The sequence below is a fragment of the Etheostoma cragini genome, chromosome 8, assembly GCF_013103735.1.
Source record: "Etheostoma cragini isolate CJK2018 chromosome 8, CSU_Ecrag_1.0, whole genome shotgun sequence".
NCBI classification, from domain to species: Eukaryota; Metazoa; Chordata; class Actinopteri; order Perciformes; family Percidae; genus Etheostoma; species Etheostoma cragini.
This window is the reverse complement of record NC_048414.1, coordinates 27,770,035-27,794,524: the sequence shown is the minus strand read 5'-3', so window position 1 is coordinate 27,794,524 and position 24,490 is coordinate 27,770,035. Positions and strand designations below refer to the sequence as shown.

The 24,490-nt window shown below is 40.7% G+C and overlaps 1 protein-coding gene across 2 annotated transcripts in view; it reads left to right on the top strand.

Annotated features, from left to right (window-relative positions):
* Positions 1–24,490, top strand: part of ntrk3a (neurotrophic tyrosine kinase, receptor, type 3a) — a 128,165-nt gene that overhangs the window by 90,084 nt on the left and 13,591 nt on the right. For both annotated transcript variants that reach the window (XR_004657649.1, XM_034879274.1), the window contains exons 13-15: positions 8,533–8,721; positions 14,892–15,022; positions 21,935–22,107. Coding sequence is in view for 1 of the 2 variants with exons in the window: in XM_034879274.1 (XP_034735165.1) it covers positions 8,533–8,721; positions 14,892–15,022; positions 21,935–22,107 (493 nt within the window). In the remaining variant the exon portion in view is untranslated. The remainder of the gene's footprint in view (positions 1–8,532; positions 8,722–14,891; positions 15,023–21,934; positions 22,108–24,490) is intronic.

The following is a 24,490-nucleotide window of genomic DNA, read 5'->3' as shown; positions in this document are numbered from 1 at the left end:
CAATAAATTGGACATTTTCCCTGATTGGAATTCTTTTTCTACCCTTTGGACACATCAGAATGCTGCTTTATGTATGAATGTATGTAGAAAATGAAATGCAATTTGCAATTTCCTTTAAAATGTACACACATGAAAGTGAAAAATGACCTTTTATATTCACCAAAGCAGTGAGTGAGCCCTGGAGTTGGGTTTGGTCAGCAGTACGCAGTCTTTAATAATCCATATCCATGTCTCAGAGGATGAAGTGGGCACATATCTCACACATGTTTTTGCTGCAAATGTCACTTTTCTATTATTTTTTACCAATAATGCATTTCTGTCACTATTTATTCCTTCACTTGTTTATCAAGAAAACATGTTCCTGTCTTTTTAGTGCTATTAAGAAAATTAAATCAGAATGTGGCATATACATTTTGCTTTCTAATCCAACGCACCATGATTTATGAAGACATACCTGGAAGTCCTGTCTCTGTCAATGTCTCTTTCTGTATCCTGTCTTTCTGTCTTTCTATCTCTGTCTCTGTCTGTCTCTTTGTGTCTGTCAAATTCAAATAGCTTTATTGGCATGCATGTCAGAAATAACAACATTGCCAAACCATGAATGATAATAACCCGTCTCTGTCAGTCTCTCTGGGTCTGTCTCTGTCTGTCTCTCTGTGTCTGTCTCTGTCAGTCTTTGTGTGTCGGTTTCTGTCTGTCTCTCTGTGTCAGTCTCTGTCTGTCTCTCTGGGTCGGTCTCTGTCTGTCTCTCTCTTTCTCTCTCTGTTGGTTTCTGTCTGTCTCTCTGTGTCGGTTTCTGTCTGTCTCTGTCTGTCTCTCTGGGTCTCTCTCTCTGTCTGTCTCTCTGTCCTTCTCTGTCTGTCTCTCTGGGTCTGTCTCTGTCTTTCTCTCTGTGTCGGCCTCTGTTTGTCTCTCTGGGGCTGTCTCTGTCTGTCTCTGTCGGTCTCTGTCTGTCTCTCTGTGTCAGTCTCTGTCTGTCTTTGCTCTGTCTGAGTCTGATGATTTCTTGCGACGAATATAAATTGATTATTTGATTGATTAATTGATTAATTGATTGAATGATTGATTGACTGGCTGTCAATTGCCCACTCAGCAGTGTAAATAAAGACACAGAGCAGTTAACTTTGTAGGTATTAGTGAATGTTTATATAGACAGAGAGCAACATCTCGGAACAATATGTCATGTGTAGCTACCCGTTAGAATGACATCATTTGTCTTCACTTTCACAAACTTACAAATCCCTGTTATGATGTGACATTGGTACAGTTATGGTGCGGTTGCTCAGCCATGACACCAGGTGTCTCGGTTTTGGCTCAATGTAAGCAGGTTGAATCAACACAATTATTTGAATTGTTCCATTGGAACACAGCAGGCACAGAGTGCCAAAACCACTCGGTTTCATCGACATGAAACAGCGTGCGGAGATGAATCAGAGCGAGAGAATTCGTCGCTCATTGATTTCACTTCTCAAATCCTCATCATTTAGAAGGGAAGCTGGAGATGAAAGGTACGATCAAGGTAAAAGAGGAGCTGAAGGCCACAGTTTGTTCACTGTAATTCCTGCTTTGTGTTTGTGTGTGTGTGTGTGTGTGTGTGTGTGGCGGGGGGCTGCGCAGTGTCTCACATGGATTCAAATGAGAACTTCATAGCACGGATAGAAAAGATGAAACATGGGAAGCTTTCATGTCTGAATGGGCCTGAACTCAGACTGTAACATCAGTATGGATGGAAGCCTGCATTCAGTGGACATTTTGTAGTAACGTTTCCTCTTATTCTGTCAGAGAACAAAAGTTAAGTACTTCTAAGTATAACGTTTTTTGGACAGGAATCACCTTTCCTCCCTGTACTGGCAACGATGTTTAATTGGTGAAATTAAACCTATTACCTAACCTATTTAACCTAGTTTAATAGATCCACAAACTAAAGAGGGACTCCATGCAGACTATTTGGTTATTATGAAAATGCACAGTTTGACAGGAACTATTAATGACATTAAAACATCAAGTGAAATATATAGAATGTAAAGGTCCACTGGGTATATCAGGCAGGTAGTGGTTCAAATTCAAATTCAAATTCAGTTCATTCAATTATTCTGCCTCATCTAACTGCTTCTCTTTCACATCAGGAACACAGTTGTCTCTAAATGTTTGCAAAAGTCCTGGAAGTGTTTTCTTAATGTGTGAGAACACATAGCAGAGCTAATGTTGCCTGGCCTGAGGCGGTCCATGCACAGCCCCATCATTCATTTTAATCAGACCATCGGGTTTGCACAGTGGGAAAACCAGCACAGAAAAGCTCAGGCAAAAAATACAATGGAAAGTTAAAGCGCTGGCCAATCAAATATGTGCCAGTGCACCTTCCTGGTAAATCAGTTAGAGTGCGATTCAACTGTGTACTTCAGACTGTTACCTAAAGTAATGTTAAACTCGTTTCGGCATCTTATCAGCACACCCAAACACAAGCTTGTTTTTATTGAATTCAGCAGAGGAGGAAGTGTGTTAATATTCAGACTTTTATTCAGTAATTTTTTTTCTTTTTAAATCTGGGGGAAATCTGCAGAGGTGTCGTTGGAATCCTGTGGTTGCAGACTGCGTGTGATAACCCTGTACTCATAAGGCGCTGACTCACCAACTCAACTATCGTCCGTCGGACAGTCCGGCGAGGTCGGTGACTCGAGTGTGTTTGGTGTGTTTGGTGTGTTCCGTGCGGTCGTCAGTCGGAGGAACAATCAGCTTTAGTTTCGGTTTAATTTGACATGTTGTATCAGAAGGCGGGAACATTAATTGGTGGAGTGCTAACTCGGAAATGAAGAGCGGGATGAGCGTGAGTAACGCCACTCAAATCTGACTGAAATTAAACTTTGTTGATCTATAATGAAGACAGATTCAGCAACTGTATGGTCTATTTGTATTAAAATGTTTTCAGAAAGCCATTTTTCAGTTAGCATCCCATTGACTCCCATTCATTTTAGCGCCACTTTGACAGCAAATAACTTTACATCTTTAACGTTTCAAGACTCTATTTGTCCGTTGTATATTTCTAAAGAAAGATATGTATATTTCTTTTTCTTTTAAATAGGCTAACAATTGTGTCATAACAATGCGACTTACTGTTGCATATTTGACAAATCACCGTATTGTCAGGAGAAGCTTGCAGACAGTTTGGAGTTACATCAGCTGAATGAATGCTTGTTTCCATCCACCACCTGTTCTGTGAATATAATTTTATTGGTTGATGGACATGGACAGTTGGTGGAGCTGATTCTCCAGTCGATGGTGAAATGATGAGAGGAAGGTTAGTCTTCTCCTCACGCATCTCATGTTTAAAGCTCTTCGTGTACGCCATCATTTATTCACTCCATCTGTTTCCATTGTCTTCCATTTTCACCCACACCGAGTTTTCAGCCTCAGCAGAAAAACTGTTGCATGGACACACACATGGCTGGTATCTAAAGCAACACGAAGCATTCGGTGAACTTGATGCTGTCAGTCGTTCAGTGCGGGAGGCAGTCATCACCACCTAGGCAGTGTAATCGCTTCAGGTTTGTTGTTTTCTCTCGTCTGTCTACATGGCACAGCTCGGCTGTCAGCCTCTGTGACGTGTGCCTCCTGCTTCCAACCCCCCCCCCCCCAGAGAGGAAACCCAGTGCCCTGAGCAGCAAACCAATTACAAAAGGGAGAGAGAGGAAGAGAGAGCAGGGTTGGGTGTGGGGCATGTTGGAGCTCAGGGCTCTGAGTTGAGAACGCTCCGGCTGCCTCTATCGCTTAACATCACCGAGATAGAGCGACACAAGGAGAAGACACGTAGCATAGGGAGGAAGATGAGAAATAGCTTGAGTGCAGACAGGGACAGGGAGGTAAAGAGAGGGAGAGGGAGAGAGGTAGGTTGAGTGAAGGGGGTTAGACAGAGAGAATAAAGACTAAGAGAGGTTGTGAGTCTGCTTGGAGCCCAGGCCTCGCAACTCCAGGGACTCTTGCAGATGTGAAAGGTGAAGTAAACCATAATTTATGTGCTATCAATTTACACACTCAGCCGTCCCCTGTGTATCCATGTGTGTATTCCTGGACTGCTATCTTAGTGGGAGCAAGTTTAGGTGTGACACCTTCTGATTGAGGATGTGTTTTTGAAATGTAGTAGTGGCAGCTGGTCCTCCTTCGGAGAGTGGCCAGTTTTTTTGGGAGGGGGGTTGTGTTGTAAACTAAAGCATGAATCACCATAACCTAGGGGCATCTTGTTTATTCTACAAGTGGATTCCCTGGTAGGTCCTATTAGCCATTAAGGTCTCTGTGTTCCAGTAAAATTACAAGTAATAGGGTACAGATGCTCTTGAAGAGTTCCATTTTCAGTGCTTACTGCGTCACTACATCGTGGTTGCACTCTCACATAATTGTGTCATTTTCTTTCAGACACACACACATTTAGATATGTTCCTCCCCGATGTGAGTCCAGTCCAGATTTGAGTCGTTGATGCGTCACTTTGTGATAAGTAGCCTACAAGATGCTAATGAGAGACTTGTCAATACAGTAAAAATGTACCTATTTAACGAAGTTGGTTTGCTGCTGGCTACAAGTTAGCATCAGACACAACAAAGACCGTCACTGGAATGGCGTTTTGAGCTAACGTTAGCAATCAAACCATAGAAGCTATAATGTTTTTAAAATTACTCCCATCCTCTGTTATTGTTTGTAATGAGGCTAAACTATATTACTTCATGGATTTTTACAAATTTCAGTTTGACATGTTATGCTGTAAACCGTTTAAATGTGAGCATGTACAAATCAAATCTGCACTTGACTCGCAGTGGGTTGTGTTTCCACAGTGTTTAAGTAATGTTGAAATGATCATGCCCCACTGTTGCATTAAATGATTAACTTGTCCATATATTGTGGTTCAGTGTTCATCAAAGACCTCTATTTTAAAGAAATGCTTTTCTTTTATTATGAGCATGAAATAAAACACGGACACATGTCAGAAAAGGTGAGCAACAGTTCAGCACAATGTGTGCTCAGTCTTTATTGGTTATTACACAAGCAAAAGCCTTTAATGCATCCAGTGGTTAAGGGAACTTTTGGGTCTGAAATCCAAGGCCAGCTCCATATATGCTGGCTATCAGACTACTGAAGGGTTTATGTTGACTTCCATCTGGCTGCCCATTGGTCCAGTAACATCACTCAACCTCTGACCTTGAGCTCCTGAAATCTAGCTTTTTGACACCCTTTATCTTGTGCCCCTCTCTATTCCCCCATGTCCCGCTGTCACTCACTGTGTCCTTTCTCATCCATTACCAGCTGGCCGTTCAGCCTACATGTCAGCTTGCCTGACACATGGCCAAAATATTAGCATATGTTGTGCAGTTACTGACAAAGGTCAGAGTGTGAGCCCTGAAGCAGCCAACATGTCCGTCAATACTCACGTTCTTGCGAGTGTTCTACAGCGTCCAGAACTGAGAGTCCCTGCAGAGGAAAAAGCTGCTGCAAGCTTGAGCTGGTACCTAAAAAACAGGAAAATGCAAGCTTGCATATTTATATCATTATGTTCAATAACAAACAGTGGTACACTTAATACATCTAATAAAATGATAATAGACCTGCTGACAGCTCCAAACCTCACTAACACACAGGCTGCATCTCGTTATCATCTGTAGGCTACACACACATTTGTACCAGGAGTGACAAGTTGGAGCTAATTCTTGCCAAAATATAGCAAATAAGTAGCTTGGGAAAACACTGACGAACTTGAGAATTTGCTCTTCAAGTCAGTCCCGCCAAGAGCCCATTCATTTCCAATTTATCCAATTCAAGGCACCAATCCTAACCGTTGAGGCGGGCTTTACACAATGACGATGACAGCTTTTTGTTTCCATTCCAAATGACCCACCGAAGCACAGCAACCTGATGATGCTGCTGTTTTTGCTAAGTCACCTGGATTTTTGGTGTGATTGGTGGAAGGACTATCCGATTGCGTCCAGAGGCATTTGAACGGCATCCTTTGGTGACTTGTGCTTTTATTGTGTTATCTATTTGTTCTGTATTATCTTTTTATGCAGCACTTTGGAAACCTTGTGTTTGTTCAAATTGTGCTATATAAATAAAGTGGATTGGATTGGATTGGATTGGATTGGTGACGCCCCTTTGGCTACAAATGAAGCTTGCCCAGACCCTCTCTCCGTTACAGTTGAGACAGTTGAGTTGTGACTAACACACGCAGGCATACCCTCTTTGTGGGGGGAGGGGCTTAGGAGACCGTTTGGGCTTTAGCAGAAAAGGGGGAGGGACTGAGAAGTTGTCGATTCAAATTCTTTGGCTAAATCCTGGATCTTCACAATCCTACCCACAGCACCTTTAACTCATTGTGTGTTGATGTTGTCAATGCAGACTTAAACTTTGCTATTTTGGGGTTCAAGGTAAGGAATCTCTCTGCATATGACTCTACTCGCAGGTATAAAGTCTATAATTGAATCATAAACCTGATAGGTGCTCTCTTTTCATGTGTCGCCTCGCTGCTGAGCTCATTCTGTCACCCTCCCTCATTTCATTCCCTAAGTCATCCTTTTATTCTTTCTTTCACAGGTTCATGTATTTTATTTCTTTTCGTCCTCTCTCATCCCCCCCTACACACACACACCAAATGCGTCCTTGTTTCCTGTCAGCTGTGAAGGTTGGCTGGTCAGTCGTATTAACTGCAGGCTGATGTGCTCACTTCCAGCAGAGAATCCTGACAATTCAACATCAGTCGTTCTCAACTGGTGTGTGGGACTCTTAAACATACAGCACACTCTACACAATCCAACAATGACACTAAAATGCAAATGGACTCCTCAAAGCGCTTCTACAGAGTACAGGAGCCCTTCACCATTTACACATATTCATACACTGTGCCCGAGGCTGCTGTACAAGGTGCCACCTGCTCATCAGATACACACTCACACACATATACACTCCGATGGTGCAGCATCTCCAACTCGGGGTTCAGTGTCTTACCCGAGGACACTTCAACATGGGACTGCAGCGCCAAGGATCAAAGCACCAACCTTCCAATTGTCAAGCAACTGCTCTACCACTGATCCACAGTCACCCGTATAGTTATGTTTCCCAATTCAAGGGCTGCAGCAGATCCAAGAACCAATAACAGCTGCGGAGGACATTGAAACATATAGATCTCAACAAGAAGCCAACTTTAAGGATTAATAAACACGCGGAGCACAACACGTCAACCGAAAACATGGTACACAGGTTAGCTCATGGTACTACATATAGTAATTACAGTCAGAGATGCCCTGCATGTGTGAGTAGATTTCCAAATCAAGCCCATAAACCTCTAATAATCTATACTCATCACTAAATAAAGTAGGAGCCTTATGAACAATAAATCAAGTATTATTGGTTATTATAACATCAATGACTAGATATGACTGTATAATTGGTCACTCTTGACATTTCCTTTGGTTTTCTGGCCGAGGCATGTTTGTAACGTTTTTTTTTGTAAACAAATGTTCTACACATATTCTACATGTGTAGATATATTCATTTGGTGTGTGTGTGTGTGTGTGTGTGTGTTTGTGTGTGAGTTCGGTGCATCTCAAACCACTGAGGTGACGTTAAAATTTTCTCCATTCTGATATTCATCGTTTTAGCCCTCCTTCTTGTTGACAAGATAACAAGAGTAATTATCCTTTTTTATACTAGGAAGCCTCCTGTAGCTCTAATCCCTGTCCCCCAATTGCCCCAAATGAACCTTTTTCTGCCTGTATGCCATCATTTTTCAGCTTTGTCAAACTTTCTTTGACCCCTCTCGTGACATCCGTCACTGTTAAAATCAACACAACTGAACAAAGCCTTGTCCGCTGTGATCAGTGGTGTGAAATGAACACTGACATAAAGTCGCTGTAGCACACTCACTTGAGTCTAATCACCTTTAACGTCAGCTGTGACATGAACTCACAAGTTTGACAAGTGCCGTCTGCAGTAATAACAGTTTGGAGTTCATCAATGATGTTGTTTTCCAGAATATCAAGAAGGCGTAAAGACATGGCTTTCTCCGGTGTCTTGGTCAGGAAATACAGTTGGACCTGGAACATGAGAACTTTTCATCATTGGATCTAGGACCAGTTGTTGGTCTTTAGGTCCTAACATCATAGAGTCATCTCCTGCATTTGGGGATTAATCTACTCACTGTCATGGAGGGTCTAATTCGTTGTTTTAATATGTAAAATGGAACATTTTAGATCTCTATAGATCAGTTGTTGCATTCTGATTCAAATCTTATAATGATGCAAACATCTAGTCTAGATGTAAGGTCTAGATCTAAATATGATCCAGATTAGTTGACTGGCTGGTTGATGGAATAGAGACCTAACTACCCAGCAGGTCTGCAGGCTCACTGACTGCATCAGAGAAAGCAAGATGCACTGACAGATGCTTGTTTGCTAACTGGTAATATTGCAACTGATTGACTGTTATTATACTTCTTCCCTACCCAATGCATTCCGTCTCTTCATGGCCCTAAACACTCTGTTGCTCTGTCGTTTTAGGACCAGTAGCAGTGATTAGTGGGGAAGAAGACTCTGCCAGCCCCCTTCACCATGTCAACCATGGGATTATGAGCCCCTGTACGCTGGATGGCGGGCCAGATGCCGTGGTGATTGGGATGACCAGGATCCCCGTCATAGAGAACCCACAGTACTTCAGACATGGACACAACTGCAACAAACCCGCCACCTGTAAGTACAGACGTCTACATGGGACCACACACTAAAAACACCTGGGTTAAAAAGGGACACACTCATTTACGGGTTAGTTCAACCGAGAAAATTGGGTTATTGTTTTTGACTGGGTTAAATACAAGTACAAGAACCCAATCCGTGTCCCTATCATGGATTCAAACCCAGAACCTTTTTGCTGTGAGGCAACAGTGCTAATCATTGGGCCACCACGTAGCCCAGAAGTTAGTTGTTCCCTTTTTAACCCACGAGTTGCATGACATATAACCGTGTACGTGTAACGTGGCTTGCTATGCCGGTACGCCTTATTTCAGAAAAGAAAACTTTGTGTTACATTAGATAACCCAGAAATTGGTAACTTGCTGAAAAGATAACCCATAATTCGAAAAAATAACCTAGAAACTGGTTTGAAGAAGTGACCCAGGAGTTTTTAATGATACTACCATGGAGATTATTTGCTAGCAGAGAATTAACCAACTCATTGCAGTGATGCCACCCCTCATACCGAACAACACATCTTGTACATACATGTTTGTATATATATTTATACAACAACCTGAGTCTTAGCCATATCGGTGTAGTTCTGTAGAAGCCCCATGGACAGAGTGTCCCATGTAGGCTCAGTCCTTGGCAGTGGCCCAGCTTATAAATCTCACCCAACCTTTACTCTCATTCTTCAACTGAGGTTAGCTACCTGCGCCCCCCCCCCCCCTTTTCTCTCTCTCTCTCTCCCTCTCTCTCGCTCTCTGTTTCCCCACCCTCTGTCTCCATTAAACACAGATAGTACTCTGCCGCAGCAGCAACCAAATCCCTTTTTGCCTCTACGGCCACATGAGTCTCAACAAATCCCCTGGGAGGCAATACACACACCTACACTCACACCCACACCCACACCCACACACACATTTATTGTTGCCAATGGCAATGCTGATCCATCACAAGAGTCACCTTGTGTGATTATCACCAGCTATAAATGTCCACTGGAGTGTGTGTGTTTATTGTGTTGCTTTCTCTCATGTGTGATCATACAACCACCATCATCTTCAAAATGTGAGCTCGTGCACAACTCACTAGTACACACACACGTACACACATACACATACACACATACACACATATATCCCATGTTATTCCGCTTGTTGGTTTCATAGTTCTCACATGGTTATATAATCTTGTATCCATGAGGCAATACAATTTCACACTTTTAATCTAATATGCTATGTATTCCATAATGCAAAAATACAAAATAAAGTTAAAATGTTTTTGTTTTTACTTTTAATTTATTTTACAATTCATACATCTCTCCTTACTGTCAGTGAAGCACAATGCTGTTACTCTTAAGCTTTATCCACACAGTGCACAGTATTTACACCCGAGCTTTACTCTCTTCACCAGTGCACACTGATTGTAAATCGTGCATTACAGAAATCCTACAATATGCTCATGATTCCTGGGAAACTGGGGGGGTCAAACCTTCAACCTCACGGCTGTAAGTTGACACACAAATATGGTTTATTTATAGTTTTAGTCACAGATGGAGAATTCATGGTAATAATGGTGCTTAAACTTAACTTACTTACTTAGTAAAGTGTACAAAAGCATTGCATCAGAATACTTCATAACATGTTTTGGAGCTGGAACAATCATGCTGCATCATGTATTTCCATTCTTAAATAAAGTCCTGCACCGTCCTCGTTTTGCTCAAAATCCCCACGCTTTATTTCACACCAACAGTCTTCTTGCTGCTGTAAGTTTTTAACACATCAGCTTCATGTTTTCTGGTTTTGTAATACCAACATATATGGATTTCAGATGGACCTTCAGTTTGCACAGTATAGAAGAAAGCTGTAAAGCTGTGCTCACACACGTTCGGTTTCATCTGTTGTTCATCATGTATTTATAATATAATTCCCATTCAATACCAATGTTCTTGTAATGAACTAAAGACCCCACTTGAAATGATGGAAATGTTCATTTTGCTCTGCTGTCCTCTCCTTCCTATAGCAGAGTGCATGATGGGAATCCCACAGCTCATTACAGGCTGGCTAATTGCAACCCAGTGGCGGAACGGTCAACTCATTCAGCTAACCTTGCATGTGTGTGTGTGTGTGTGTGTGTGTGTATGTGTGTGTATATATGTGAGAGTGTACAATGAAAGGCTATGTTCCTTTTTGTGTCTTTGCTGCTGTACCTGTACATTTACCTGCTTGCTTGTGTGTGCCCCCCCTCCACCCACTGTGCCAAAGCCATTAAGCCATCATGCACACAGCACTGCCGTAATATAGCTGTAATGCAGTACGTGCAGTACAAGTAGTACAAGCTACAGCTGGGAATACTTTGGCAGACTGTTAAAAGTTCTCTGTCACAGCGCTGAATCTTTAAGCAGTCTGAGGCTCAGGTCCTTGCAGGCTGGGCCTGAATGAGCTCAGTCGGTCTTACAGGACGGACACAGAGACACAGAGCACCACATACACAATCAAACTCCTTTCTGTGAAAAGGAAATTAAGACAACAGGACAGTGTCCCCTGCTGGGACACTTTCAAATTATTACGTACAATATTACGTAACATAAAGCCGCCTACACATGATAGGTGGCAAAAACCCATTTCCATTTCCAGTTTCACTGATGTCCTGTGGGGAGCGCGGTGCCGCCCACTAGCGCACCGCTCGGATTTTCCGCTTTACGTTGCCTAGTTGCTTCGGACCTTTTGCAAGCGCAACCAATGAGATAACAGCATGTGGTTACCTAGCAGGAAATAGCTTTCTTGGTACCCTTGATGACGTTCTGTGCTTTGCTCTGCGCCCTACCTAGCAGTGCTCAGAGAGAAAAACGCAGATCATGTGTTGGCGGCTTAACATTTAGTATAACTTACTCAATTGTGTTTGTTGATTAGGTATTTGGTCCCTCTACAAGGTGGGCATTCTATTTGCTATTTTCTGGTTTCCATGGTTATTCTCAGGTAAAAAGTTAGGCCTATTATGTAATGCTACTAATGCATTTTGATGCATATATTTGTATGTATGTATATACTTTATGTACATGTATTTATGTGTGTATGTGTATGTATATATAAATACATATAGACAGTATATATATATAGATATACAGATATATAGACATATAGTTATATATAGATCTATAGCTTTGTGTGTGTGTGTGTGTGTATGTATGTATGCATGTGTTAATATGTGTGCATGGATATGTACAGTATGTACATATATTTTCAATTTGTTCAAAAGGAAAGGAAAAGAAAGATATATTCATTTATTAAGCATATTTCTCAATGGATATTTTAAGGGTTGAAACCTCTTTGCTGCTTCGAATCCAGATGATTATTGAAAAGTGTTGAGGATGAGGACCAGCCCGAACCGGAGGTATCAGTTTGAAACAGAGTCCGACCAGTGTAATCAGTTATGTTATTAATTTATTTAGAGGAGGACAGTGTCCAACAGCGTGTCCTCCTCAGTTTTTGATAAAACATTGTTATGAAAAGAAGGATTTTAAGATGACAGTCCCATTCTTGACCCCCTACACTGTTACATCTGCAACTCGGTGATGAACTCATCAATGAGCTGAACACCAACAGCTGTGAATTAGTGAACAAAATTATCCAGTTGAGGCTGTTAGAGCAGCAGATGACGTTCAACAATCCCACTCAAGTGTAAGGGTTGGGACATCATATTTATCCAAACTAATAATTGTGTTGGTTGTAACTCTTAACACTTTGATATTTTAGTCTCTGAGGGCCACAAAGCAGATGTGTCACAGCTTTAAGCTTTATTTCACTTAGCTAACATCTGTGTTCACTTAACAGCATACATGTGTCTGTGGGGGTGGGGGGGGGGGGGGGTGTTAAGGAACAGTTAACCACTGACAGCCTCTCTAAAGACCAATAGTCACCACCCATCAATGAAAGTGTATTTGAAAGCTAAGCATTAAAGTTTTAGATGTAGCACATGCAGCAAATTAACACTTAAGGATAAATATTATAACATTATGCATTCCCGGCCCCACTTCTTCATCAGCAGTTATTCATATAAGCTTCTGAGGGCTGTGAAGCCTGAATGCCCCTCCTAGAGGTGGCAATTACTTCATTACATAAGCCAGGCAGTAAAGTACAGTAATTAACCCTGTCCTCCATCCATCCTGCAGGGTCATTTAAATGATCTTACTCCAAATGTAACAAGGACAAACTGGTTCACAGCTTTACAATTTGTTGTACAAAAAGTGACAAATGGCCCAAATGAGCCATCCCTCTGGGCCCCAGACTCATCAGACAAGCTGCTGCTGGTGTCCTGCAGGGACCTGAGCTGAATACACTTTGTTGTTCATCTTGAGACGCAGACTAATTAATACCTTTTTAATGTTCTTATAGGAGGACGTGTCACCCAAAGCACAGGTCTAACCTCATTATGAAATACTACAGGAACATCAGTTTGGGCCTCTCTGGCCTACTGAAGGATGTTTTCTGATTTCACTCAGCAGACTGACAACTGTTTATCCAGAGAAATATAGAATCACTTTTCACACTTTTTGATAATTATTGGCTGAGTGATTTTGGTGATCTATATACACTGAACAAAATAATAATTGCAACACTTTGTATTTTGGCCTCATTTTTATGAGCAGATATTTCTATGTACACAAAAGGCTTATTTCTTTCAAATAGTCTTCACAAATACCTCTAAATCTTTCTAAGTGAGTACTTCTCCTTTGTTATAAGATGGCCACAATAAAAGGCCCCTCTAAAATGTCAATTTTTACTGTATTGGGAGGGTCAGAATCTGGTGTTAAGGTTAGGGTTAAAAAATGAAAAATGGGGGCAAAAACAAAAATATTTTATATATATATACAAAAATATAAATATACAATTTTAAATAAGTATGTGAGATACTGTATATTATAATTTTGTGGACGCCATGAATAACCGTAGACGTAAACTTAATATTCTAGCTTCACTGTCACATTATTTTCTGAAGACGTTCTGATAAATAAGTCAGTGAGAGGTGTGAATACATTCTGAGGGATGGAAAACGTTTGAGTCTAATTTACAGTGGCTTGAGAAAGTTTACACCCCCATGCTAAAGTTGATTAAAAAGAGGAATAAAAAAACATCTTTTGGAAATTGATCTTAATACCTTAATTGTTGCCTTAATGTTACCTTAATGTTAACCTTAATGTTACGTCCTGCTACGCTGTGCGGTGCCCAGCTACGTCCGGCTATGCCTTGTAATGCCGCACAGTGCCCTGCTACGGCATTAACTACTAAGAAAAAGCTCTACTACAAACTAATATTTTCTGTGACTGTTACTGCCACTCTTCAGTTTAACCCCAACCGGTTGCCTGACACCGCCTACCAAGACCCTGGGTCTGGGTCTGTCCCAGGTTTTTTCCTAAAAGGAAGTTTTTTCTCGCCACTGTCGCACTGTTGCTTGATTTGAACGGAACTACTAGAACTGTCCGGTTCTTGTAAATTATGTATTATGGTCTAGACCTACTCTATCTGTGAAGTGTCTCGAGATAACTCTTGTTAGGAATTGATACTATAGTAAAATTGAATTGAAATTGAATGGAATACGCATAAACCCCCCCTATGTTAAATTTCCATGGAGGCAGGCACATTTTTATTTTTAAAGGCCAGTTATTTCATGGATCAGGGTACTATGCATCCTGAGAAAGTTCCCTTAGCCTTTGGAAATAAAACAGCCCCTCATCATCACACACACTTCACCTTACCTAGAGATAGGCATGGGGAACTTTCCATAAGATCATCTCTCAATGCAAATCAAACCAGCTATTAAGCTAACTGAAATAACACCATGACAACTCTATCTGATTTGATCCGAGGTTTCAGCTTCCACCTCGATACATTTCAGGTGAATTTAGTGGTGGAAATTAAACATAGAAAGAAAATGACATTTATAAAATTCAAACTCTCCTTCCAGAAACAGTGTCCTGGTTCCTGGAGGTAATCCAAAGATCTTTTCTGTTTCTTTGGTGAAAGGTTTTCCAAAAAAATGAACTTTCATTTGAAATGTGGTTGAAATGAGCAGTGTCCTAAGGAAGAAGTACAAGAAGAATTTAGGCCACTGTTTTAGTGGCTGTGGGGTAGCATAAAGAGTGATTTTACAGGATGTTAACTCAGTCCCTGTGTCTCTGTCCCTCTTAGATGTTCAGCATATTAAACGGAGGGACATTATTCTGAAGAGAGAGCTCGGAGAAGGAGCCTTCGGCAAGGTCTTCCTGGCAGAATGTTACAACCTGAGCCCGACCAAGGACAAGATGCTGGTCGCTGTGAAGGTAAGAGTGTGTGTGTCTGTGTGTGTGTTTATGTGCATGCATGTGTGCGTGCGTGTCTGTAAACACGGCATCTACTTTTCTGAGGAGCAGAGAAAGCAATGTGTGGAAATCTTGGATGGATTTTAAAATCTGGTTGCATTGTTGAAGGTGGAGCCCCGTTCATTCCTCTGAGAGTTGCTCAGTGGCGAGTGGCCGAGCCAGCTTCTTTCTGTTTAGCGCGCTGCTAACCTCAATGATTCAATTATATACAATCCTGAATGTATGACGGGTCATTTCGCAAGAGCTATGATGCTTAAGCAAATCCAAAATGGAAAAAGTCTTTTGGGCCTAAGGGGTGGACATGGATGTTGTAATTCCACTGTTCCCCAGGAAGTGCATCTAGCTAATGGAACACGTGTGCTCACAGATATACGTTTTCGTCTGAGTCATGTCTGAGTCCAGTCTTGTCTGTTCCATGTGATGAGTACAGTTGTGAAAACTATGCACCTCATCAAATAAAGAACGCCAAATCAGCAGGAGTTTCGGGCTTTCCTTTGAGAAATTGATGGGATGTAATCTACCACTTAGATATGTGCAGGCTTAGTAGTGGGACAGTTCTGGAGCAATTCTATTCTCTAAGATCTGACATTGACCTCTTTTTGAAAGAAAACGTTCACAGCTGAGCAACCCTGAGTGGTTGGACCTTACTTTTTTAGTTATTGTGAAGGGAGTAGAGGTGGACTTGCAGTTGGAGTTAATGAACTGTAATGTAATGATACTCTCTGAAGAGGCCAGCAGCAGCTGTCACAGTTCTACACGTTTGGCTAAAGTCCAGATGCACCACGACAGAAGGATGCTCAGTTCACTTCACTTGGCATGAGTTCATGACACCAAATAAGAGCAGACAGAGGTCGCCTGAGAAGAATTACCAACAAACGTCAATAATACTTGTAAAGCTGCACTTAACGCCATAGCGCTTGTGAAAATCCGGAAAGTCAAATGTCTTGGCTAAATATCAACACCTGAGAAATGAAGAGAAAATGCAGACTATACATTTAAAACACTTATACAACCTTTTACTTACAACTGATGCTGGTGATTGTTCAAATTCAATTCATTCTGGATCGAGCTATGCATTTGACAATGTGGTTCACTCAATCTATTAGATCATCTTTAGAAATGGTTTCACATCAGGTATACTTAATTGAATGGTTCAAATCTTCAGGTCTCTCTCAGCAGCGATTGGAGTCTCCTCCTTATTGGCTCCTTTGACCTTTGGTGTTCCCCAAGGCTCCATTGTTGGCCCACACTGGGACGAATAACACAAATACATAAATACGTACACAAACACAAACAAAAATTAAGTACCAATTTTATACAGATGACACACACAATTATGTCCCTTTCAAACTGGTGGAGATTACAATTAAAAACATTTTTTATCCTGTCTATAAGTTATAGAATGCTGAATGTCACAAACCCTCTCCAGGTAAACAAAAAAAAGAAATAATTCATCTCTTTCTTACAGAAGCATCTTGGACTCTTGTCTCCAAATGTGAAACCTGCAGCCAGAAACCTGTCTGTGATATTTAACAATGACTTTTCTTTGGAAAAACAAATTACAAATGTTGTTCAGTCATGTTTCTCTCAATTAAGGAGCATCTTAAAGATCAGGTCTTTACACCTGTATTGGATGTGAAAGTATGGAGCGTGTAGGTGTATACTCACACACACAACTTGTGATAAAGTGTGAAACATGTGTTCTACAAATGTAAAATATGTATGAAAGGACATAACAGGAGTTAAAAACCATCAGTCCAGTTTATGACATAAACACTCAGTTAATCTAATATATGGCTAACATGGCATATATTAGATTAATAGCATACCATATGTTGAAGACAGAGCATATGTTGTACAGCAGACACTATTAATAGAAATATGTGTCTCATTAAAGATATAGAGGGATTACAGCTGCGGCCTTTTTAATCCTTCACGACTGATTGGCCTTTGCAACATGATTCTACTGTATATGTTGCCATTCATACAACCAGCCCTATCTGAGGCACACACACACACTCTCAGCTGTCCATCGTGTTTGATGATGACACGCACACAAAGAAATACATACACACACGCAGTAGTTTTCCAGTACTAGTACTGGGGTTTTGGGTGTACTACATCTCAATGATTTTGTTCCTGTATCCAAAATCAAGCATTTTTGCAACAGTAGTAGGTTTAACAGCATCACCTGGACATTTTAGGCAAAACTGTGCTTCGAGAGGCCGAATGTTATTGCGTGTAACCAAATGAGTTGCCCTCACAGAAATGGCAGCCTGTTTCCTTCTGCTTTCAACCTGGATTCGTCACGTCATAGTAAATCTAAATGAATCAGCCCACAACATTTCATTTTCATTTTAAAAATTCTAGTGGGTGCTTGTTTTGGTTTGTCAAGAAGGGTTCAGGAAGTCATCGCTTCATTAATTATTGATCATTGATGTTTTATGCAAATGATTTCCTCAGTATGTTGATGCATGACAGGTCAATTAGTATTTATAATTATTGTGCCACAGGTTATTTCCTTTTGAAAGACCAATGAAGGGCAGTCCAGTCCCATCTCTAATTCAATCAGTAATTAGTGCCAGCTACATGTCCTTGCTGCAAACTATTATGCGAAAGCAGAGTCCCTCCACTTTCTCTGCAGTTAGCATGGTGTGTAGCCTTCAGGAATGCCCTATTTGAGGTTATGTTACCGTATGAATGTATGTATGTATGTGGGTGCATCTACTTCACACTGAGAACCGTACAGTATCAGTCTCCCATTCATTGTCTACGGAGCAGCTTCAGACTTATCAGACATACACATAAATACAGAAACCAGACATATTTTATATTCCCCATTTGATTCCCTTTCCTGAATAGGACATAGAGATATATTTTGGAAGTGTGCTTTTGATCATGAATATATGATATTATTATGCATTGACTATATCCATTTGGAGGACAGAATAATTATGTGTTGAAAAAAATGACGGTGAGAACACAAATGTAACAGTGAGTGTTTTCTGTGTCACTTTTTCCAGACACGCATAATATTCCTCATTTCAAAACTTACTAAAACAAATTAACTTGAACCCAATCTCACACAAATTTGTTGCAATCCACATCCTGCTGGAATCAGTTCCACTTTTCAGCCATATCTCTCATGTTTATTGAGGACAGAAATCATAGATATGTAACTTTAAATATTGCGTTATGATCTTTATGTTTAGTATCCATGGTTACAGTGCAAACAGAAACTGCTATGAGCTAATGGAACATGACTTTTAATGGTTATCATTCACCCAAAGGTTAGGAAATATAGGCTAAAAATGGCAACATTTACTCTGTTTATCTCTCCCAGAGCAAGGTGTTGGGGACATTGCGAAATAGATTTATTTCATGAGAAAGAAAAAACAGTAATGACAAAATACATAAAAATGTCCTTTTTTATTGGTCTCACACTAGTAGTACATTAGAAGAACTGAGGCCCAGAATGTCCCTATCTGTCCATATCCAGTTATTTGTGGGGTCTCGCAGGGAAAAGGTCCCGTGTCTTTAAATAAAGGGATGCTGCCATGGGTTCAAAAGGTTATTTGGCCACATGTGTGTTCCTGAAATTTCAAAATGTAGAATTTTAAATCACTCTTCAGAGTCTGTCTAATGACAGAGGTCCTCTCTTAGCACCTCCCACGACATGATGTTGAATGGGATATCTCTGCATCAGATCCATTAAATCTAAAGTCTCTTTTATAATCAACTATTTTCAAAGGTTACAGTGTTACATACACTCTGCAAATTATATCAGCAGTAGAGTAGTGAGCAGGCTCTGAGAGGGAAAGAGAAGATAGATGACGGAGATTAACGAGAATGGAACCATGGCAGCTCTACTGCTATTAGAGCTATTAACAGTAATCAAAGTGTTTCAACTCATTATTGTCATTTACTGAAGTAGAAGAATATGTTGTCTGCTGTCCTCTGTCTGATTGTCTGTCCTGTCTGAATGGGTTGTTTGACTCTGCTCTGGCACCTGAGGATCTTTCTCTGTTGAAAGAAAGTAGAGCACAGCGTAGTGTTCGTGGAGAGGATCAGAGACGGATAATGAAGAGAAAAACACATGGAGGGTAAGGATATAGGTGGATCAAGGAAAACAAGGCAGCAGTAAACATGTTTGTGTCTACGCCGTACTTTACTGTTACCTGGACATACTGTTTTTGGACTCTACCAGTCCTATCAATGGAATACTTACATTACTATATTCCATATAGTGCCATTCATGGACATGTTCTTTCAAAGTAAACACTCTACATAGAAAAAATCCAACATTTAAAAAGAGCAAAGGGGAGGGGGCCGGTATTTTAAATGGTCACACGTTGAAGCTGCCCCGATCTCAACTGTACCCAACGACTCTACTCTGGCTGCTGGGGGCATTATTGCACAAAGGATGATGGTCTTGTTCTTTCAGATATGCCGTCATAGAGTGTCCGCACATCACTTTAGGTTGAACTGTGGAAATAAAGCAGAGGCACCGAACCACTGGTCCTTCCGTGTGTCTTCTGTCTAGGTCAAACCCCATTTCGGATTACAGACTCTTCCATGTACGCTCAGAAACATTTATGCATCTCTGTTGATCAGATCAATTCAATTCAATTTTATTTATAGTGTCAAATCACTCAAGACACTTAACAGATAGATAGATCATGAACCTGTCCAGAAACGCCCAGAAGAAGAACTTCTACCCTTCAACATTTAATTTACAACAGTAAGGTTAGCTAAAACCTATCCATAAGCTAACACATGAATGAATTACTTTCATAAAGTACAGGCACGACAAATGTTTTATGGTCTTCACAGGCATTCACCTTAGTCCATAGTTCACTCAGCGCTTTAACTGATCGGGGATCAGATCAAGGCGCTAGCGGATCAGGGTCCCTCTGTGGGGCTGTATCCATTGACAGATGGACCCTGTTTCTCAGAACCACATGGACTGACCATGGACACTGTGGCTGTCGTCAATGACTTCTGACTGAAGTAGTTTCACTTGGGAGGAGCATAGACCCTTGGGGTGGGAAGTAGGATAGCAGTAGGTCTGGAATCCAGTTGGAAATGATTGCAGTATCATTTGGTCATCACCAGCTATCCCATCCACCCAAGTCGCCTAAAGGGACTCGGTGTAAATGGCATCATAGTGGAAGGATGGCATTGTTGGTCCGTACCTGTAACCCGCCTAAACCAAGACACACAAGATATGGTTGCCAGATGTTAACTCCGTGTTTTCTTCATAACTTCACTCCTCTTTCAAAAACACTTGAAGAACAACATATTACTGCTGTATTATTATTAAATTACAAATCCTGCTACTAAGACCTACTTTTCAATACCAGCTTGATTGGTTAGGGTTAGGCATTGACCTCGAGTGGCTATGGTTAGGATAACCGATTGAACAGGGGATAGGACCCGTACATGGAAGCATGGATGTCTGGCCAATTGTAGTGTGTGATTGCTATTGAAGGGTGGGTCTTAGTGTGGTCATAGTAGGATTTGTAGAGATGCATACTGTTCAAATGTCAAGTTCAACTTTATTGTCATGTGTGATAAAAATGACAATGAAATGCTTGTGCTCAGTGACACTTAGAGACTGGGCACACATGCCCTAACCTCTGTCAACACATATCTGCACGTCAAGGTTTATCTGGAGTAAACAGGAGCAGAGTTTTAGGATCTGAAGCATTCTGGTTTTCGTTTATAGTCCAAGTAGTTTCGACCAATCATGTTTGAGAGGGCTTTGGTTGCATGCAGGTAAACAGTCCACGTGGATAGCAAAAGAAGCGGAACACATTGGCAGAAATGTAATCTGAGAACTTATCGGTGGTCGTCTGCAAAGATTTCACATTTTGTTCAATTGTTTTTTATTTCTCTGCGGTGCACGGAAGAAGAAGTATTAAACTACTGTAGATATCTGCTGACTTGACCTATGTGAGGACTTTCAAAATATTGGCCAATGAGCTAAGAGGCTACACTGTCATTGGTCCGATTCTGAGATTGCCCGCCCCTAGACAACAACAAAAGAAACACATTACACACAGTATAAAACAGAGGCAATAGAGCAGCATGTAGCCAGTTGCTATCTTGGTACAGGTACATATGGTAGACTAAAGTCAGCGACTGACAGTGTCAGCTTGTTGTCATGGTAATGACATTGTGTTGATGAGCATGTGCAAAAGGAGACTGTGTGCACTGTGAAAACAGTTTGAGGGGCCACCTGTTTGTCTGCTCTTCAGTTCAAGGTGGGTTTGCTGGATCAGCTTTCACAGCTGGGTTGATAAACAGCTGGACATGATTTAAAAGATTTTCATTAACAAAAAGGGAAGGAGATCTGTAAATCAGATAAATCACATTGTTTTCAAATTCTCTTTATTGGCCTTTTTTATTCAAAGAGATTTTTGTGAAATTATAGAAACATGTAAACATAAAATACAGCATTGGTTGTGTAAAGAAATAAAATAAAAAACAGTTCTCTCAATTCAATTCAATTCAATTCAAATTGGTTTATTTGCATGAATGTCAGAAATAATAGTATTGCCAAAGCAAGAATAATAATGTGAGAAGAAATACATACAATTCATTGAGTAAACTAAAAGATAAACAGTACTTTTTTTTTCTTCCAAAGTAGGTTTATTGCTCATACCTCATAAATTATGACAGGCTGTATTGGGAATAACAAAGGTAATCAGGCTTGACAATTTTCTTGCTTTTTAAAACAGAATAAAAACCCATACATTCCCACCCATTCCCATGTATCTTCAATTCGAAATACATACATTTAAGATTAAAAATAGGAATAAAATAAAATAAAAAAACTCTCTCTCACTCTGTCTTCCTGTCTCTCCACAGACTCTGAAGGACCCTACTCTCGCAGCCAGGAAGGATTTCCAGCGCGAGGCTGAGTTGCTGACCAACCTGCAGCATGAACACATAGTCAAGTTCTACGGTGTGTGTGTGGACGGAGACCCTCTGATCATGGTCTTTGAGTACATGAAGCATGGCGATCTCAACAAGTTTCTCAGGTGAGTTTAGCAGACAAACACAAGTCTTCACAGAGGCTTGGACTCTGGGGAGTAGAGTTCCAAGTGGGAGCCAAAACCCTGAAACCATCCAAAACAGGTACTGTAATCAAGATTACAAATGTATTTTGTCCCTACTCAAATCCATTTTGGTAACAAGGTTTGTTTGTACGACTGCTAAGTTTTGTGAAGGAGATCCAATACACAAATTGTATTATTTCGTAATTTTTCCCACAATACAACACTTTGTGCAACACATAAGATACAATTCACAGTGGTTTCCTGATGTTTTTACACTGTCACGACATTAACAACTGACAACCATTTTTCCAATTCATACCATTGGCGCTGTCATTTTCACATTTTCATTTTCCATTTTTTTTACCTTCCAATGACTTATTGGTTAGAGTTCATTAAGGTACACCATCAAAACTAACCCTCACTTAATGTTGGATAATTATCAAACGAAGTCAAAGCTTTATGCAGCTGTCACTTCCTTTATGTATAGGGGATTTGTTCCTTGCTTTCTGACTGGACTCTCCTTGACGTTTGTGGACTTTACTATATTTTAAATTTAAAGAATGTCATGCACTCTAAACACAAGGTAATGGCAGATTAAATGACAATTTTTAGCCAAAAGAAAGATGTGACAGTAATGTTGCATAACCTGCTAACACACCTTGTTCAGAGAGCATGGAGGAATTACAAACTCAGCAGGATGAGAACAATGCTTTCCCCTTTTTGGAATAGATCATAGGGGAGTGGATCACTTCAGCCTCTGGTGGCCAAAAAGAGTATTACAACAACAGACACATAAAGTTACTTCATTCCACACATGAAACAAATGAGCCTAAAAAAAAATTCTGCGTAGCTTTTCTCTAGAGAAGTAGCTTCCCCACACTGTGTGTGTGTGTGTGTGTGTGTGTGTTTGTGGTAGAGAGCATGGTGTTAGATGGTAGACACAGAGTGATGGATCGGCCTGTTTCAGTGAACTACTAACGGTTTGACTGAATTCATGTCCTTACTGAACCCCCCGCGGACTCCTGACAGGCTGTTTGGGGAAAGTTTTTATAGCGGGCTGCCTGTTATAAAGTTGTAAAACAGTGAGAGTAAGAGCCTTGTTAGAGCTGTCATGTGCCCAACAGTGATGGATTAATGAGTCTGTCTGGCAGAGTGACACACTAACACTGGGAACTCTTCCACGCACAGCAGTATGTAAAATAGTATAGAAGAGTTCAAATAATGTAGAAGTGCTGTAGCAGAAACATGGGGATTGATGGCAGAGACAAAGAAAATCGAAGCCTGAAGACATTATTGGTTGCCCTTCCCCAACCAATGTTGTCCACTACAAGATTTCCTAAGAAAAGCTCACCAGATCTGCTGTGGTCATGTATTGATATTCTTTCTTTTCTCACACTGTCCTTCACAGTTTAAAATTTCTTTTACACATATAAAATCAAATGGGTAGATTCATTGAGCACATTCATGCTCACCAGGATGAACTCCTAGGGCACTCCATAAGCTTAACCCCCTCAAACTTAAAATGCAAACAGTTTGTGACTAGATCATTAGTTCCTCTCTGGTTGAGCTGCTGATTGGCAATGACATAATAGTATTTCGGTACAACTCTTAGCTTAATATGTACTTGTCCTTATTTTTTCTAAAGTGTACTTTTTTGAAGAAGGGCAACACCGAGGGAATAAGTAATTTCTTTTGTCCACTTGGGGCAACAGAAACAACACTGACATATCATCAGCGTATACGTTGATATGGTGAACTATTTAGCAAACACTTGCATTTTTCCATATGCAGCAGTCACAATTATTCATTTGTTGTGGTTGTGTCTGTCCACCTGATGAATGTCAGTCTAATATTCTCTCACTTTTTAGCTGTTTTTAGTCTCCTGAGGGAAACTGTCTCTGTAGCTGCTAAATACTCCTCTATGTTCCCCAGCTAGTCTCTGACTGTCTGTATGTGTCTGTCTGCCACTGAGCAGGTAGAGTACAGAGAGAGTATCCTTCTCACTGGAACCAGCGGCTGAGTGGAGCTGCAAATTCAGCTGATAATTCGCCCCACCAGAGACATCATTTACATTCTTCCTGGGTACTGCTGTAGGGGGGTGAGGTTCAAATCTCACCATATGCAAGGCAGTAAAGTTACAGACACTTAACAGTCAGATATTGAATTTATATTTTTGATCACCTGTAGTTGGCCCGGAGGACAGAAACCGGTGTCACCATGATTTGTGTCAACAACGTTTAGCTTAAACTTATAAATTATGAGTGCAGAGGCTATAAATGCTTAAAGGTCCTATGACATGGTGATTTTTATATAGACAGTAGTGGCCCCCTATTACTGTATCTGAAGTCTCTTTTATATAGACCTT